This window comes from Aspergillus brasiliensis (assembly GCF_001889945.1).
Source record: "Aspergillus brasiliensis CBS 101740 unplaced genomic scaffold ASPBRscaffold_4, whole genome shotgun sequence".
Taxonomy (NCBI): domain Eukaryota; kingdom Fungi; phylum Ascomycota; class Eurotiomycetes; order Eurotiales; family Aspergillaceae; genus Aspergillus; species Aspergillus brasiliensis.
In genome coordinates this window covers 1,621,078-1,638,953 of record NW_027137445.1, presented here as the reverse complement: position 1 = coordinate 1,638,953, position 17,876 = coordinate 1,621,078, and the positions used below count along the sequence as shown (strand labels likewise).

The 17,876-nt window shown below is 50.1% G+C and overlaps 9 protein-coding genes across 9 annotated transcripts; 7 read left to right on the top strand and 2 right to left on the bottom strand.

Annotated features, from left to right (window-relative positions):
- Window positions 1-191: 191 nt before the first annotated feature.
- ASPBRDRAFT_41323 (MFS transporter) lies at window positions 192-2,402 on the top strand. Its single transcript, XM_067624539.1, has 5 exons — window positions 192-488; window positions 550-629; window positions 689-964; window positions 1,014-1,831; window positions 1,883-2,402. The coding sequence occupies exons 1-5, from the start codon at window positions 321-323 to the stop codon at window positions 2,065-2,067; spliced, it is 1,527 nt and encodes a 508-aa protein (XP_067480884.1). The 5' UTR covers window positions 192-320; the 3' UTR covers window positions 2,068-2,402.
- A 44-nt stretch (window positions 2,403-2,446) lies between these two features.
- ASPBRDRAFT_205851 (uncharacterized protein) lies at window positions 2,447-3,057 on the top strand. The gene is made up of 2 exons (XM_067621758.1): window positions 2,447-2,558; window positions 2,682-3,057. Exons 1-2 carry the CDS (start codon window positions 2,549-2,551, stop codon window positions 2,939-2,941), a joined length of 270 nt encoding a protein of 89 aa, XP_067480883.1. The 5' UTR covers window positions 2,447-2,548; the 3' UTR covers window positions 2,942-3,057.
- Window positions 3,058-3,213: 156 nt separating this feature from the next.
- On the top strand, window positions 3,214-3,780 carry ASPBRDRAFT_511124 (uncharacterized protein). Its single transcript, XM_067626669.1, has one exon. The coding sequence runs from the start codon at window positions 3,292-3,294 to the stop codon at window positions 3,604-3,606; it is 315 nt and encodes a 104-aa protein (XP_067480882.1). The 5' UTR covers window positions 3,214-3,291; the 3' UTR covers window positions 3,607-3,780.
- Window positions 3,558-4,289, top strand: ASPBRDRAFT_41321 (L-rhamnose mutarotase). Its single transcript, XM_067624537.1, has 4 exons — window positions 3,558-3,773; window positions 3,868-4,004; window positions 4,089-4,188; window positions 4,238-4,289. Exons 1-3 carry the CDS (start codon window positions 3,647-3,649, stop codon window positions 4,170-4,172), a joined length of 348 nt encoding a protein of 115 aa, XP_067480881.1. The 5' UTR covers window positions 3,558-3,646; the 3' UTR covers window positions 4,173-4,188; window positions 4,238-4,289.
- Window positions 4,290-4,455: 166 nt separating this feature from the next.
- ASPBRDRAFT_53782 (uncharacterized protein) lies at window positions 4,456-5,903 on the bottom strand (the record flags this gene model as incomplete). The annotated part of the gene is made up of 3 exons (XM_067627121.1): window positions 4,456-4,913; window positions 4,965-5,025; window positions 5,082-5,903. The coding sequence occupies 3 exons, from the start codon at window positions 5,901-5,903 to the stop codon at window positions 4,456-4,458; spliced, it is 1,341 nt and encodes a 446-aa protein (XP_067480880.1).
- A 614-nt stretch (window positions 5,904-6,517) lies between these two features.
- On the bottom strand, window positions 6,518-7,465 carry ASPBRDRAFT_53781 (kinetochore subunit FTA4 family protein; the record flags this gene model as incomplete). Its single annotated transcript, XM_067627120.1, has 4 exons — window positions 6,518-6,824; window positions 6,879-6,941; window positions 6,991-7,159; window positions 7,300-7,465. 4 exons carry the CDS (start codon window positions 7,463-7,465, stop codon window positions 6,518-6,520), a joined length of 705 nt encoding a protein of 234 aa, XP_067480879.1.
- Window positions 7,466-7,630: 165 nt separating this feature from the next.
- ASPBRDRAFT_73961 (HAD family hydrolase) lies at window positions 7,631-8,883 on the top strand. The gene is made up of 2 exons (XM_067629235.1): window positions 7,631-8,008; window positions 8,066-8,883. Exons 1-2 carry the CDS (start codon window positions 7,955-7,957, stop codon window positions 8,798-8,800), a joined length of 789 nt encoding a protein of 262 aa, XP_067480878.1. The 5' UTR covers window positions 7,631-7,954; the 3' UTR covers window positions 8,801-8,883.
- Window positions 8,884-9,199: 316 nt separating this feature from the next.
- On the top strand, window positions 9,200-10,574 carry ASPBRDRAFT_205847 (60S ribosomal protein uL18; the record flags this gene model as incomplete). The annotated part of the gene is made up of 3 exons (XM_067621757.1): window positions 9,200-9,214; window positions 9,299-9,336; window positions 9,418-10,574. The coding sequence occupies 3 exons, from the start codon at window positions 9,200-9,202 to the stop codon at window positions 10,277-10,279; spliced, it is 915 nt and encodes a 304-aa protein (XP_067480877.1). The 3' UTR covers window positions 10,280-10,574.
- A 2,592-nt stretch (window positions 10,575-13,166) lies between these two features.
- ASPBRDRAFT_510066 (putative cell wall biogenesis protein Mhp1) lies at window positions 13,167-17,274 on the top strand. The gene is made up of 2 exons (XM_067626656.1): window positions 13,167-16,430; window positions 16,498-17,274. The coding sequence occupies exons 1-2, from the start codon at window positions 13,454-13,456 to the stop codon at window positions 17,169-17,171; spliced, it is 3,651 nt and encodes a 1,216-aa protein (XP_067480876.1). The 5' UTR covers window positions 13,167-13,453; the 3' UTR covers window positions 17,172-17,274.
- The last annotated feature ends 602 nt before the right edge of the window (window positions 17,275-17,876 follow it).

Here is a 17,876-nt window from a genome sequence, read left to right as displayed (position 1 = left end):
GTCTAAAAAGAACGTTTCCACTTCTTGAGACACCATCCGAAGCACGGTCTATATATACACGACCTCTCCATCGAACTAATTCGGTCTTAATTCTCCTATATTGCTTTATAACACACGCACAAGACCCATTGCACTTCCGTCGGGACCCAGTCGTCCACTAGTCTGCTCGCATCTAATACGCCCTGGTGGTGTTTTTTTGTCCTTGTGGTGATACCCTTCTCTGTGCATGCTTTGAGCCCTCCTGTACCTTACATCCTTGCCATCTTGCCAGTCACAGTATACCATCAATTGATTTGTCCATCGACGGGGTTTGTCTAGCGATGGATTACGTCAAGCTCCTCTTTGTCTCTCCAGAGATTAACCCGAGTAATCGAAAAGCACAGTCCATCCCCATCCTCAACCCGTTCGACAAGTATGGTCGGGTTTTCTTCTTCTCATGGCTGGGTTTCATGGTGGCTTTCCTGTCATGGTATGCCTTTCCGCCGTTGGTAAGTGACTCCTAACCCAGACGCATGCATGGACCATAGCTGACATAGGTCCCTCATATAGCTGACCGACACGATTCGCCAAGACCTTCATATGACACAGACGCAGGTTGCAAACTCGAACATTGTTGCTCTGCTTGCGACGTAAGACTTCCAGGCCCCCAGTCCTATTGATGTATAGACATCCGTTGACACTGTACTAGTCTACTCGTAAGGTTCATAGCAGGACCCCTATGTGACAAATTCGGTCCTCGTCTGGTGTTCATCGGGCTGCTGCTTTGTGGGTCGATCCCAACGGCCATGGCGGGTCTTGTCACCACTCCCAATGGCCTGATTGCCCTGCGCTTCTTCGTTGGTATTCTCGGAGGTACTTTTGTACCCTGCCAGGTCTGGTGCACGGGATTCTTTGACAAGAAGATTGTTGGAGCTGCGAATGCTCTGGCTGGTGGTTGGGGCAATGCTGGTGGTGGAATTACATTGTACGTCAAACACTGTACCTATTTTGTTCATCTGGCTTACTTGTCTCAGCTTCGTTATGCCCGCCGTGTACGATTCGCTGGTCAAAGCCCAGGGCTTGACCCCACACAAAGCATGGCGCGTGGCATATATCGTTCCGTTCATCATCATCGTCGGGGTTGCCCTGACCATGCTCTTTGTATGCGAGGACACACCGACGGGGAAGTGGTCAGAACGTCATCTCTGGGTGAAGGAGGCCACTGAATCCGAAGGCAACATCATTGATATCAACTCAGGAATTCCGTCCACCCGGGAGTCCAAAGCCCCTTCGGTGTCTGACATGATGGCGGATGTGGAGAAGAAAGGCGGCGCCCAAACCCCCATGTCCCTGGGAGCCGAGTCCCAGCAGATTGGCCAGTTCGACGCGCTCCGAACGGACACGGTAGTAGCACCCACGCGCAAAGAGGCTCTGAACGTGCTCTTCAGTATGTTTACCGCAGCTGTCGCCATCCCGTACGCCTGCACGTTCGGGGCAGAACTGGCCATCGAGTCAGTTCTCGCGAACTACTATGTAGCGAACTTTCCCAGTATGGGACAGACTGAGTCGGGACGGTGGGCCGCTATGTTTGGACTACTGAATATCATCTGCCGACCAGCGGGTGGCTTCCTGGCCGACTATCTGTATCGGGTCACACAGAGCTTATGGTCGAAGAAGGTCCTGCTGGTCTTCTTGGGGCTCGTTACGGGAGCTTTCCAGCTCGCGATCGGACTCACCAACCCCAAGTCCGAGTCAACCATGTTCGGCCTCATGGCCGGGCTGGCCTTTTTCCTCGAAGCCTGTAACGGCGCCATCTTTTCTTTGGTGCCTCATGTGTATCCATTCGCCAATGGTGCGTCCTCGTTGCTTCTCTGTTTGAATAACTCCGTGCTAATGATGATAGGTGTTGTATCGGGTGCTGTCGGCGGCATGGGCAACTTTGGCGGCATCATCTTTGCCATTATTTTCCGCTATAATGGCTCACACTATGCTCAATCGCTCTGGATCATCGGGGCGATTTCGCTCGCAGCGAACGTGGGCATTTCGTGGATCCGGCCGGTGGCGAAGAACCCGGTTGTGAAACAGTAGTGCACTCACTATTATCTGTTTATGAATTGTTGATATAAGATCTTGATGATACTCTAGCTGATGCATTTTCATGTCCCTGTAGTAATTTGAATGACAATGAGCTTTAACCCATGGTATTCTTCTGATGTTCGCTATGGCCTTGTCTCGGCCATTAAGGTTGTAGATACGAATACGTCCATGTGCAGCCAAAGTGACCATGGAACACAGATTCTAGAAGCCATTGACAGCAGCAAACAGTGATGTACCGTAGATCGGATAAAAGATCCCCGGAAGACCACGGAAAGTCAAAGCGCAATGATGATGGCATAGCGAATACATTTGAGTTTCGGGACCATTTATATGAAGCTAATGATTATGTTTCTTTTGAGACGCTCGAATAACCTGATTGTTATACCTTGTTCGATTTGAAGTCGAAATCAAAACAGTTATATACTACACCTACTACGATATATAATCACTACTATTTGAAATACCTACCAAAATGTCTCAACGTACGTCACCCCATCCCCAAGAATCCAGCACTACATACACATACACCTCAACCACCTTACGTAGTAAACACCATTTTAAGGAATATACTGGTATTGACATGAGGATGGTATAATATCATATAGAACACGAAAACATCTTCGACAAAATGTTCCACCACCACAAACATCAAGACAACCAGCAACAAAGCGCCACCACCCAAGGGGAGGAGGATGACATCAACCAAAGCGCCAAATACCCCCATCAGCGGCAGAATTTGAACGAAGGCGAAAGTCAACCGTCGCATCATGGAGAAGAGGAGGGAGTGATGAATCGGTTTGAGAATTATATTCAGGAGGATGAGGAGTTGGAGAGGGAGGGGCAGACGTATGGGGGCTTGATGTGATTATTTTTTGGAGTTGTGGGTTGTATGTAGTATGGGAGTATTCCATATTGAGTACTACTGGAGTACTGGAGTAGTGATAGTTGTAATGGGATCAGTAATTACTACTACTGCTATCGAATGGCATCTTATACTTTTTTATGAAGTGAGTTTTGCGGAGTGAAGGATGTCAATATTGAGTCAAGGCAGTATGTATACAGGTAAGTGAGTAGGGACTACTAACTATACTTTAGTCCCTATATAGGCTACTAGCAGTAAGTAGTAGTACTAGTAGTATCCGATGCTAACACTATGACGTTCAGGTCATGAAGTAGATCATGAATGTGGTCTCTATGAGTAGTAGTCTACTGTAGATGAAGCCACTGCTGAGTAGACAAACACTGCTACATACGACCAATTCACAGCAACATAGATTGAGACATGTAGAGTTACTACGTATAGTAGTATCTTTACTCTTCATGTCTAATATATATCCGCTATACAAACTGAACGTCTACTACAACATCACAAAAATCTCATTCTTCACTACTACAACAACTACCCCTCCCTCGGTCCATCAACATCCCCCAATTCGGGCCAACATCACCCCGATAAAAGCCAAAAGCAATACATATACAGCAACTACTACCAACCAACCATACCATCAATTTCCAGCATTGAAATACTAACTCCCAAACAACCTCTCTCTCTCCGATCTACTGATTGACAATGCCCACCCGTCGCATCGCCCAAATCGTACACCTCAAGCCGTCCGCCGTGGCCGCATACAAAGAATGCCACGCGAACGTATGGCCCGCAGTCCTACAGCAGATCAAGGAGTGTAATATATGCGATTGTACATTTCCCCCCCCCCCCTCTTTCCCCTTCCGAAACCCATAAACCACCTAGGGTGCATGTTGCATTGTTATCGGAGCTAATATGTTGCGCAGACTCTATATTCTTCGATAATGAGCGGACCCTATTCGCAACATTCAAATATGTCGGGGAGGACTTCGAGGGGGATATGCAGCGTATGAAGGCGAATCCCAAGGTGAGGGAGTGGTGGGCTATGACGGATGGGATGCAGGTATGCATTATTCCTTCTGTTCCTCTTTTTACCATGTTGGGGATTAAGAGAAAAGGTGATGCTAATATCTCATTATTGGTATAGGAGAGTCCTATTCCTGGTGCTTTGGGAAGTGCTGAAGGTCCCGGGTGGTGGAAGGTGTTGGATGAGGTGTTTTATACGGAATAAACGTGTACGAATAGTCTTCTTTCTTTCCTTTCCATCGTTCACTCTCCTCACAGGTATAGAAATACATAAAAACTACTAAACGGATCTCATTCGGATCCCATATACAAGTTATGCAACAATGGGTATCTTCGCCGGGAAAATCCGTAGCCGCAAATCAGCTGCTCCAAAAACGCCTACTCCCTCTAACGCAAATATATCGGTAACCAATCGTTATAGCTCATGCAAACTCCCACCAGGATTATGCCAACCACCAGGGTATGGACATGATACCGTGTGTCGGGTCTCATTCGGCACTGCCGGGGACATCCTTCAGGATCTCCCATCCAAATTCGTCCTCCGGTCTCTCGGGCTCCATACCAAGCGCATTGCGGTACGCTCGCACCTCGTTCTGTAGACCTGCAACGATCCGGATCGGCAGCTCTTCCTCCTCGGAGCGAAGTCGGTACGCCGTTCGAATCATCTCGGCACACTTCATCGTCTGCGCATGCCAGTAGTCACGGTCCAAGCGGCTCTCCAGATGAGAGTCGCGCTCCGCCTGGAGCAGGTTATTGTAGTGGCGTTTCTGAGACAGGTAGTGCATGTTGTTATTTTGACAGTAGTTGCGGATTTGCTCGACCATTGTCCCAAGGGTCGCCTCATATTCACCGATTAGTTTGGCATTCTCCGCCTGCTCGGTTCGTAAGACCTCGACTAAACGTCTCTCTCTGGCGAGGGCACGTTCGAGCTCCGCAATACGGGCACCTAAGCGTGTCAGCAGCCGTCCACACAGAGGAACATCAGACCACCACTTACCAGTGATTTCTCCATTCACTTGCTGTAGAGTCGGGTTGGCACCCTCCGAGCCAGACCGTTTCTGTCCCTGTCAGCCAGGTTAAACCAGACTATATAGCCTTTACATGGAAGACCTACCATAATCTCCTCAGCACTAGTCACTATATTCTTCGTCATTTCGCGATTGTTCTTCAACACGTCACTCAACTCCAATACCATATCGTAGAGATGATGCAGGTCCATCTGATGGCCGGCGTTCATGGGAACTCCGCCGTTCATACCAGGCATTCCGCCGCCGTTTACTTGAGCCGGTGGGTGAGGCATCGCAGGCGACATTGAGGAACGGGGAACATTGGGCATGCCCGAAGCACCGCCAGAGTTATCGCCGTAGCTGGCAAACATGGCTGATCCAGGGCTACTGCCACTCATGCCCCCACTGCTGTTCATCGACATGTTTGCGGTGTCAAAGGCGCTGTTTAATGCGGTGAACTCGGGATCGACTGCAGGATTCGGTTTGGGGAGGTTATGGTCGTCGTCAAAGCCGAACCCAGAGGACTCCAAGCCCAACACTTCTTTTCTGAATTTCTCAAGGTCACGACGAGTAACGTGGGTGGAACGGCGGCGATGCCCACGCACAAAGGGTGCCTTGGAATCAGGGGAAGGCGTAGACGCGTTGATGATGCCGGGTGAAGAGGGCTCACTTTTGCTGTAGCTATCGTGATGCGCGGTCGGAGTAAAATCGTCAAGGCTGGGAAAAGGAACCGTTGCAGTCAGAGCAGCAGACAACGGGGAAGCAGCAGGTAAAGCTGGTCGATGAGGGTCATCCACCTCGTCCTGATAGTGAACCGTGGCCGCGGAGAAGCCAAAACAGTCAAGCGTCGGAGGTTCGGCGGATTCCAGCCGAGCACCAGCCTCGGCAGCGCCACAACTTGGGGCGGTGGCCGCACCAGAATTCTCCATTTGAGTCAGTGGAGAGACAAATAGATTGATTGACTGGGGGTTATCTGGATCCAAAGGGGGAGAAGATAAAAGAGAGTGGTGAATGCAGAACTATAAGAGAAGGAAAATCTGATGGGTAGAAAACTAAATGTGGGAGAGCCAGTGAAAGAGAAGGAACAGAGCAAAGTGTAAGTTGTTGTTGTTGCTGCTGCTGCTGCTGCTGCTACTCTGTAGTCCCAAACAACCGATTTGGCTCTCGTTCTCTCCCTCCTTCCTGTCACTGGCACTTGCTATGATCGTTGTGGCTGCAGTCAATCGCCTTGTTCCCCCCTTGCAACTTCTCAAAGTTCCGGTAACTGCATGGGAAATCGTCTAATAATAGCTGCCCAAGGAGAACTGCGACGTAGAGTCAAGAAATTGAGATCTACTGATTGATTATCCAGTTGCAATGGTTTCCATGCATCTGTGCGACCTCTTTTCCGGCAGGGCCGCACCCTCATCTCCAGAGGCTATGTATGGAGGCGCAACGCTCTCATAAGTGTAGGCAAGGCATGCGATTTAGGTATTCGGGCATCCTTCCATTCCATTCAATGCATGAAGTCATTCTAGCCGGGCCCTTTTCTCCCTATTTGTCATCACGTCATGTCCAATAAGGCATCTAGTTTCTGGTCGCACCCCAGATACGGCTTGTCTTGCTCCTGAGCGCCCATTTTCTTCTTCCCTTGTTCGACTCGGCCGCCAACTCGCGCAACCAGCATCCTCATCTTGTCTAACTCCTGGACTAGTTCGCCATCTCTCGTCACCAGATTAGGCTGGATGTGTTTCTGGGGCTCTCGGAATGGCTCCAGTAATTGCTGCAGCTGTCGTAATTGATCCAGGCGCCGTTGTCGCTGTTGCCGTAAACGATCCAGGTCCGTAAGACGCTCCCGTAGTTCTTGGTATCTGTATCACAATTAACCAGCTGAAACGGTGATCGGTGCGAGGGGTAACCCTGACCTGGCCCGCTGTTCTTCGCTCGCGGATTGGTCTTCTAGCTCCAATGGGAGTTGTGCGATATTCCTGCGACATTAGATCTATCCCGTTTACCAGCAGGGCAAGTCCGACTCACAGATGACTGGATAGATCCACCGATCTCTCAACCCCTTTTATCAGAGACCCCGGACTGGGGATTGCCTGGGTCACCGAGGACCAGTATAAGCTGGTGATTTGTTGAGCGACATGCTGAACCGCTTGAGAGGAATAGACGATGCGACTGTGTTGTTTCAAAGCAGCGTTCACTGGAGTCCCATAGGTTCGTTAGAAACATATACAAATTGGGTATCGGGATGCTTTTGACCACAGTGCACAATGAGCAAGTATGAGCGGGATTTAGAGGCCAGCATAGGGGAAACTTTAACTCTTGATCGCATGCACTTACACTTCTGTAAAACATCACTGACCACCTTATCACTAAGATCATCCTCTTCAGTCTCAGCGGCGTAATTTCGCCAATCTTCGGGTGGCTCAAGACCTTCGGATAGAATTCGGACTTGCGCCCTGATAAAGGACGACTTCAACTCGGCAATGCTACGAGTAGATTCCATGGCTCCATAGTGAGGGATTGTGATCGGCCCCGAGGATAAAAGAGGGCCATCGCGATTCCGCTTCACTGGACGCGTCCGGCGCTATCGATAAGCACCCACGTGACGGATGCGCAGTGCCTCCTTCCGCCAACCTGCCATCGATCGTCAATCATCGCAAGAAATTGAGTCAACAATCTCCTTGCTTCTTGATGATCTGTACGTTTCAAGTCGCTAATATTGTAGGGCTTCTGCAGTGCAGATTTGGCCTTCAGGGTCTGGAATTCTTTCGGGGTTTCATTGCCTCGGACCTTGATTGTAAACCATAAGCAACAACCGATCTGTCGTATCTAACCTCGGTAACTTGGGACCCCAGGTCTACTACTACTCCGCCAAAGGGCAAACATCAAGCGACATCTTCGTCTTGCATCTAGATCTCTTCTAGATCTCTTTTGCGCTGCTACATCTACCATCACTGCTTCCTTAAATCTTATCGACAAGGGCATTGCTACTATGGCTGACAACCAACGGCCTATAGGCCTGCTGTTCGATATCGGAGGAGTGTGTGTAAGGCTGCGCGATCAACCAACCCAGAAATAACAGTTTATTGATATATAGTTGCAGGTTGTTTCTCCTTTTCAGGCTATCCTGGACTATGAATTGGCCCATAGTATTCCACCAGGATGGGTGAACTTCAGCATCTCTCGTACCTCTCCGAACGGCAGCTGGCACAGACTTGAACGCGGGGAGATTAAGATGGATGCCGATTTCTTTGCGGAGTTCAATAAAGATCTACGAAACCCTGACCTGTGGAAGACTTTCCACGAGAGACTCCAGAAACAGCGCCAGGATACTGCGTCGACATCAATTCCTCCACTACCCGCCCTTGACGCGGAGTTCCTCTTCTGGGAGATGATGAGGGTGTCTAGGACACCGGATCCGTACATGTTTCCTGCTCTGAAGAAATTGAAGCAGTCGGGGCAGTTCATCATGGGCGCTCTGTCTAATACGGTTATCTTCCCCGATGGACATCCCTACAACACAGACATTGATGACAAGAAATCGCAATTTGACTTCTTCATCTCATCCGCGCATACGGGTCTCAGGAAACCGGATGGGAAAATATATCAGGTTGCGCTGCAAGAGATGGAAAACATAGCGAGGAAGAAGGGGTTAGGTGGAATACGCCCGTCTGACATTGTGTTTCTCGATGACATTGGGGAGAACCTCAAGGGCGCAAAGAAAGCTGGCATGCGAACCCTCAAGGTTAATTTGGGGCGAACCCAGGATGCTGTCAAGGAGCTGGAGAAGATGACGGGTCTTCAATTGTTAGAAAGTCCAGAAAAACCCCGGCTGTAAATCAAGATAGATGGCAGTACGTCAACCTACAAGTTTATAGATGTGATATTTCTCTAAATATATGATGCTGACAGACAAGACCGAATTGTTGTTGGTCTACTCATTTATACTTAGTTGATGGTGGTGGTGGTAGTGGTGGTGGTACATACTCCGGTCCTTCAGCCGCTCGTGGCCAACCGCAGTCTGGAGCCGGGATGCAGCCACGCTAAGCGAAGCCTTCCACAAAAGAACATCCCACGAAATTTCCCACCTCTTCTTTTGCAGCCAACGTCGACAACCCCGTCATCAACCAGCGGCAACAGTCAAGATGGTGAGTTCTGCTGTAATTCTCGAGTGACTGGGAACCGACTTCGTCGCAAATTCTCCCCTCGCCTGAAAGACAATTTCGGGTCATCCCACATGGGCGACCGCACTGTGGGATTGGAAATGGGTCTTTGCAAGATGCTTCGGACGGTCTTTCTCTGAAGCGCAAATTGCTGACTCTACTGTGTCTTGTAGCCTTTCCACAAGCTCGTCAAGAACAGCGCTTACTACAGGTAAGAAACTCACAGGACCCCTCACCTTGCAAAATTTGGCAAAAAAAAAAAAAAAAAAACTAACAAATTTTCTCATTACAGCCGCTACCAGACCAAGTACCGTCGTCGCCGTGAGGGTAAGACCGACTACTATGCCCGTAAGCGCTTGATCACCCAGGCCAAGAACAAGTACAACGCCCCCAAGTACCGCCTGGTTGTCCGCTTCACCAACCGCGACATCATCACCCAGATCGTCTACTCTGAGATCTCCGGTGACAAGGTCTTCGCTAGCGCCTACTCCCACGAGCTCAAGCGCTATGGCATCACCAACGGTCTGACCAACTGGGCTGCCGCCTACGCCACCGGTCTCCTCCTTGCCCGCCGTACCCTCAAGAAGCTCGGCCTGGATGAGCAGTTCCCCGGTGTCGAGGAGGCCGATGGTGAGTACACCCTCACCGAGGCTGCTGAGACCGACGACGGCACCCGCCGCCCCTTCAAGGCTTTCCTTGATGTCGGTCTTGCCCGTACCTCCACTGGTGCCCGTGTCTTCGGTGCCATGAAGGGTGCCTCCGACGGTGGTATCTTCGTCCCCCACTCCGAGAGCCGCTTCCCCGGTTTCGACATCGAGTCCGAGGAGCTCGACGCTGAGACTCTCCGCAACTACATCTTCGGTGGCCACGTCGCTGAGTACATGGAGGGTCTTGCCGACGACGATGAGGAGCGTTTCCGCAGCCAGTTCCACAAGTACCAGGAGGCTGGTGTTGAGGCTGGTGACATTGAGGAGCTCTACACCGAGGCCCACAAGGCCATCCGTGAGGACCCCTTCAAGAAGGACGAGGATGCTGGTGAGAAGAAGTCCAAGGAGGAGTGGAAGGCCGAGAGCAAGAAGTTCCGCAAGCAGCGCCTCACCCGCGAGGAGCGCAAGGCTCGCGTTGAGCAGAAGATCCGTGAGCTTGCTGCTTAAATGTCGGACTTCTAAGGCCGATCGTGCTTAATGGTTTTACCCCCCAAAAATGAAACTTTGAGTGCGATAGTCAAAAAAGTTTGATAATTCTCTTTGAAATATAGGGGAATTAAGGTTCTTCTTGCCCACTACTACTTTTTTTTTCTTGTGATATCCAGTAGTCTTGATGAAGTCTTCATGACCGGAGTTTATATGGCAGGGTTGAGTTTGTTTTTTTGCGTTCGGAGCAATCAAAGGACGCACATAATGGGATATTAATTCACCATCTAAGGAGTGCTCCGGTAAATGGCAGTGTAGACGAATTGTAGAGTTCCAAACAACGTACGAAGTAGACTAGATGAGTATTACAGTGGACCATACGTTCTGTCAGTGTTCCAACTGTCTTACAGTTCTCACTCTGAGTGGGTTCGCATTCATCGATGGATTGTTCGAAGACCGCTCGGATAGTTATGTGGGGGAACAAGCAAATTTCGGTAGTTCCAGCAAGCGTTTGTGTAACCCCTCAAGGAGCATCTTCCCGCTCTTGGTAACATGCATAGCGCACTAGTCTTCTTTCGGTCTAGCCCTGAAGCCCTAACTGCCATTCGTGTGCCCGTCACTTCGGAGCATGTTGCTCTGTCCGGCCAATTGCTTCGAGATGATGAGGCTGGCTGGGATACGTGAGTAGTTTTGCATTCCTCCTCGGAGAATGTAACCTGTCCCATTTGTTGTCTGATGGGGCCAGTGAAAAAATTCTGTCTGCATCGAACTAATTTTTGCCTCGACAGTAGTCCATGACGATTTGATATTTAATTAGAACGAATGCGGATGCTTCGGAATCTTCGCACGAAGATATGCCACCCATATTCATTAGGAACTAGTAGTTAGGTAGGTAGTAGTTAGGCACTTGTTGGTTGGTGGTGGACGACAACAACAACGACCACAACAACAACAACAACAACAACAACAACAACAGCAATTCAACCCGAGTAGATCGGACGATACTGTGTAGTAGTACTACCAAGTCCAGTCTAAGTGGGTAGGTAGACATTCAGACCAGGCTAATCTGACAGTGAGTTGAATGAGTGAATGACATGTCATTCATTTAATTTAAGCGAAAGAGACAAACCCACCTGGCAGATGATGTCATCCGGCCTTCTACTTAAGCATATTGTGCGCAAAGATCATCCATGCTTCAGGCTGATCTGTGTAACGCCGTATGACATTTTCAATCTTTTTTTCTCTCTCACGCCGCATACGTCGTAGCTAGTAATGCCACCAAAGGGCGTTCAGTACTAACTTGGCTTGGCTACCTTAAGTAAGGATGGCAAAAAGAAAAGGTGCACTTTGCTAGTTAGAGTGTATGATCAACATGTTCTCCTCTTGGGTTCCATAAAGTGGATCGCGTTAAGTTCAATGGATCAAGGCACCACGTACTATGGGAACATGGGTAACTATACTTTGTTATCCAGTCCTCCGCAACTTGGGGTTAATTTGCCATCTTGAACTCAACTCGACTATTTGGACTTCGGGTTACTTCTATTAGGTGACTCGGATTATTTTACTACTATCTTGTGGTGGCCGGTGAGAAGGCAGTAAGTAACTAATGATCAGAAGATGTTTCTATGGGAGTCCACCCAAAAGGGGAAATTGAAGAGCGGGACTTTTGAAGTGAATACCGTGCATAGCTAGGGGTGCTGGAGAAAAGTAAGATCGCATGGGCTTATCATTCGATCAGTTCTTGCTGCTGGATTGACATGAACTCATAACGAAAGCATATTATTCAACCAAACATCAAATCTAAGCAGCTGTGGGGATCGCAGTCGATCGGGTCAGGTGCTACTCTGTAGACAGGAGTAACCAGTGTCTAGAACCTATCACGTACATACACACACACACATACAATTTGCAGTGACCTAGGAGAAAGGGAAATGGCGAGATGAACAACGCACACTAGCAGAAGATATTCCAGCATCTACTCCATACATGGTACCCATACTTTGGTAGTGTCGGGCGCGCTGAATGCGACCATCAGCTCCAAACGAACGGTACTAGCCCGCCCAGGTTTAGGATTATCTGGAAATCGATGATTTGCGGGTTCGCGTACGCACTTGTAATTTCAGCACCGGTTGTGGGTGGGCTTGGCAGGGTGTCGTGTGAGTGTTTCCCTTCAATGCTCCTCGGCAAAAGATCAGGCGGAATATGCGGAAGAAGGTGTGGGAGAGAGTGGCAAGAAGACCCCCATCAGTCCATTTTTGGGGGGGTGGGAAGAGGAAGAAAAAGGAATATCGTTTGATGCAGGCATCGGGTGAGGCTATCGTCAGTGAACAAATTCTAATTTACAAACCATGAACTTCTGTAAGATAAGTAATGTGCGCAGTGCTAAGGGAGCTCTGATCGCGGCGGGAGTAACACCGTCGACAGGGGGAGCCAAAGTACTACTCCGTGGACCGGAAGAGTGTGTAAGAATGGTCACAAGTACCGTCTTGTATCTATCTATAACGGTACCGTCTACTAGTAATTTCTCCGCAACGGACTCGAGTATGTAATCGCCAAACTCCCCACTGGCGGGAATCATGCTATGCCCACTAGTCCCAGTTGAGCCACTTTCCCTCCTCATCCCGATCGCCTCAGTTCAACTCAACTGGTTTGGTTTGCCCGCAACCCTTTTTCTTCTTCGCTCCCTTTTTCTCCCTTCTAGACCCTTTCGAAAAAGATAGCTCTCTCTTCCTCCTTGATAACCCCGTGTTTCATTGCATTCCCTTCCCCTTCTGAGTGTCTTCTCAACCCCCTTGACGTCGCCCGTCTTACGTTCTTGTCCCCCTCTCTCCGCCGTGTCACCATGTCCGCTGTACTTCGCCGCCGTACCATGATGGAATGTACCCACCGTCACCGTTCCTAATCATCCCGCTGGCTGAAACTGTGATTTTCTTTTGAATTCTTTTTTTTTACTCGTTGCGAGGCATAGTCGATTTGTCCGGTCACTTGATTCTGGACTACTCGTGCAGCGATATAGCCTCCGAAATACGATCTGATCTGTATCCACTATCGCGCCAACCGGGCTCAGCTTTCGCCTGAGGACTGCCGCTTTGCTGTTTATCAGCGAACTGACGTTGTCTCCTCTCACACCTGTTTACCTAGCATATTGTGATCAAATCGCATACGGACTCAAGATGGAAGGGGTGGAGACTGTGGATGTCAGCTGGCTGCATCACTCGCAAAAAGGTAAGCCAGATGTCGCTCAATTGCTATCATGCCTATACTGCAGACCCTCTCCTAACTCGGCTGCAAGACCATCTATCCCGCTGTAAGTCGGCATCATCAGTGGTTAGCGATAAGTCTGTTGCGGATTCCGACGTCCCAAGTGTCCAACAACGAAGTCTCGACAACACAAACACCACCGATCTTAAACCTTCAACACCATTACCCGTTACTCCTGCCGTACCTAATGGAGCATCCCAAGAAGACGGTGTGAAGGCCACCAAGGAGGTTAAAAATGAAGACAAGTCAGTGGAGGGGAAGCCTACTAGCACATCGCCAGCTACTCCGAAAACCGCGCCGAGGCCTGTTACGGGAAGGAGAAACTCTTGGATATCGAGCTTGAGTTCCAAGTTTTCCTCTGGCTCTACCCCGCCGTCGCAGTCGAATATCAAGGCACAACAACACCCCAAGGCAAGCTCTCCTGTTTCGAAGATGGACATGCATAATCCTTTTGGTGCGGCGTATTCTCCAAAAGACAAGGAAGAGGAGAGGACGAATGAGAATAGCCCTTTTGCTTCGACGTCTCCGAAAGGTCCTTCGTTCTTACAGAATGCTTTCCGGAAACTCTCCTCATCCGCATCTGGTGGCACTGGCAAAGCTGCCTCTAATGGAACGATCTGCCAACGTCGCGTGATGAATATAGACCAGGATCGAGATAGGTGCAAGATCCCGGATTTGAACCCTGCCAAACTGCGCCGTGTCGCTTTCTGTGTTGATGTGGAGATCGCTGGGATATCCCATAGGGAATCTGATGAAGACAGCCCACCGGCGAGTAGTAGGCGACGCCCTGTCCAGGAGGTCAACAATCAGAAGTCGAAACGATCGCATATCAAGTCGAAAGAGAAGGATGAAGCTGCAGCGTTGAAGAATCCCCAGGCTGTAGTTTCTTCCAAGGATAAGAGTATCCCAGCGAGTGGGGCGGACGGAAAGAATTCTGGGTCACCAGACGCACCTCCAGCTGAAGCGAATCCCAATGGCGAGACCAAAGAGCCAACGCGAAAGCAGGAAAAGAAGAAGAGGTCAGAGGAAGAAAGACGTGAACGGAGGGAGAAAAAGCGCAGACAGGCAGAAGCAAATGGTTCTATACCCATGCAACTGACAGCTGACGGCCAAGAGTATGGCTGCCGAACACCTGCGTCCAACGCGAGCCGTACCAAGACACAGAGTCATCCGACGACAGATCCTGTGCGGATATACAGACGCTGTTGTCAACTGCGCGAGACGCCCGTGCTCAAGCGTATTGTTGACGAGATCTCATCACCTTCTTCCACGTTAGCTGAGTCTCCAGGAACTGTGGCTGTACTTGACCTGAGCGACTTCCCTATGACGGCCGAAGACATCGCTACGTTTTGCGATTGGCTGGCTGTTGTACCCGTTCGGAAGCTCATCCTTGAAAGATGTGGCTTGACTGACGACTCGGTACGGTCAATTCTCGCTGGGCTACTTTCCACTAGAACTGTGGAACAGATGATGCAGCGGCGAAGACGAGGAAAGAAGCCAGAGGTGGAGGCTTCCGGGAAAGAACAGCGGTTCAGTGTCATTGAGAAGGTGTCGCTGAAAGATAACCCCAAAATCGGATCAGAAGGATGGCGTCATATTTGCTTATTCGTCCACCTCTCAAAATCTCTGAAGGCGATCGACTTGTCAGGCATTCCTCTTCCCAAGACTCCCATTACTGTGAATTGCTCCAACAAAGGAGCCTCGCAAACCCAGAATGTCACCAATGTAGCGACCCTCTTCGCAGATTCGCTCGCACAACGCTTTGGTGGGGACCACCTCGAAGAATTGCTGCTGAGCGAATGCCGACCTACGACCGAAGATGTGAAGAAAATCTGTGATGCAGCCACAACCCTTGGCCTGAGGAGGCTTGGATTCGCCAACAACGAGCTGAGCAGGGAAGGCCTGGAGCACATTGTTGGATACCTCAAAGCAGGGAAATGCGAAGGGCTAGATCTGGGTGGAAATCCTATCCAAGACCAGTTGGACTTGATCATATCTTCTTTCACGGATGATCATCCGCTGTATGCTCTAAGCTTGGCCGACTGTTCCCTCACGCCTTCTACCGTCTACCCCTTGTTCCAGGGACTGACAAGATTGCCGGATCTTCGCTTTGTCGATTTCTCCCACAATCCAGGTCTTTTCACCCTGCAGCCCGATGCGCTAGCAACTTTCAGGCGATTTCTTCCCAAGATGCCTGCTCTGAAGCGCATTCATCTAGCCGACGTCAACTTGTCTCCTGACCAAACTATTGCTCTGGCCGAGGTTCTTCCCGAGTGCCCCAGTTTATGCCACCTGAATATCCTTGAGAACCCAGCCATCACCGCGCTGGCATCTGCAACGGATCCCGCCAGTCAAGAAGAGGCCTGCGCTGTTTACGCATCGTTGATGGCGGCGGTGCGGGTGTCCAGAACGATCATCGCCGTGGAAATCGAAGTTCCAAGTGCCGAAAACAACGAGGTTGTGAAGGCTCTGGCTTCCCAAATAGTCGCTTATTCTCTCAAGAACCTTGAGCAAGGTGCCATTGCCGCAGGATTTTCTGATCCAACAGATCCCGCAGTGAGATCAGCTGTTCACGTTCCAGAGATCTTGCAGCATATTGTCGGCCACGGTACTGGAGACGAGGTGGAAGAGGACGATGAGCCTGCACCCGATGAGGACTATGTTATTGGAGGAACCGGCGTGGTCAAAGCTCTCGGCGTTTGCCTCGGTAACGTGGATCGCCATATGCCAGGGGACCAGTCCGGACCCCCGAGTGGCACAACTACACCCAGGCATAGGAAGTCCAGGTCCTATGCCGCCAAGCGGCCCCGTGATATGTCCAAGAATTTGTTGGAGTCGGCACGAAATATTCGGACGCGAATCCAGTCGGCTCTTGTGCGCGAAGATAAAGCCGGCAATGACATCAATTACCGTATGTTCTTTCTCTTTGACTACTTACGCTTCTTAGGCAGTGATGCTAACCAACTTTTCCACTGCAGGGCGTCTTCAGTTCCTTGACTTCACCTTACAGCGCATGATCCAGCGATTCGAAGACGAGTATCCTGAGACACGCATTATACCCCAGTCCATCCCATCGTATGCGATTCAGGATACCAGCTCACAGGGTTCTAACGACGACGGATGGAACGGGCCCGTGTCTGACAGCAACCAATTGAATGGTACCTGTGCTGATGCCGAAGCCGTGGTCGACGAGGAGGAGGAGCAATATGCCGTCCGACTGTCGCGGTCGAGCTCGATCACGTCGCTTCATTCCCGCGCAATGACCTCCGAGGAAGGCCATGTTCATCGTCTGGGGCAAAACATCCGGCGCGATTTTCTCCAGCCTTCGTTCGATCAAGCTGACGATGATATGTCGGCATTCTCGTTTGATGAGTCCCATATGGCCGCCTTGCGCGATAAACTTGATCGTCTGCAGGAGGAACAAACCCACACCCCCTTCGAGAGTGTGGATGCGGACAAAGCCCTGGGAGATCTGGGTACCACAGTGGAGGAGTTATGGGCCGCTCGTAAGAACGATGCGGAAACTTTCGAGAGATTCCGGCAAAGTCAGATCGCTGCGCAATTCAACAGTGGTAAAAGGACATCGTCTACCATTCCCCGCACGAGCAATGGAAGCAACGATACCGAACCAGATCAGCAGGCTTCTGTTTGAGGAGCTGGAATCCGATTGACTGGTTTCAACTTAGCCGACTGATGGTCTTCGATAATACCTGCTGGTAGCTGGCGTTGGGACTACTATTTCGGTATTGACGGATGACTGGGATCTCTGCCGGCAGAGGATGACCCTTGTCTGTCTGTATATAGGTCACCGACAAGCGTGACAATATTATCTGTATTTTAATCTACTTCGCTCACGCGATGTGTATCTGCGGTGGCAATCTCCTTTCGCTTTTACGAATGGTTTTTTCCTTTTTGGGAGGGATGGATGATATCGAGGCCAGGGGTGAGCGAAGGCGTTGGGGCCGGAGGTACATGGGCGAATCTGGAGCAGTTCGTAGTAAGTCAGTACTACAAGAGGGGAGACGATGTGGGTTACTATGTGATATTGGGGATGAGTGATAAGCGATGGTGAACTAGTTAGTTACTTGGTACTGAATGACTACTAGTTACTCTATAGACTCATTCAGTGATGGTTGGTTACTTTGTGGGTAAACAGAGTCCCCGCTTAGATAAAAAGGCGGACATCCTCGGCAGGGCCCGAGAATCCGGGGAGGGAAGGAGCGCCCCAGGCATGTTCACATGTCAAGACTCAAACACCCATCCATCGTCATCCCCTCGCTCTTCCCCCATCCTCTCACTCACTCTCTCTCTCTCTCTCTTCATCTATCCTCTCTTCAGCTCCCCTTCTTTTCATCCA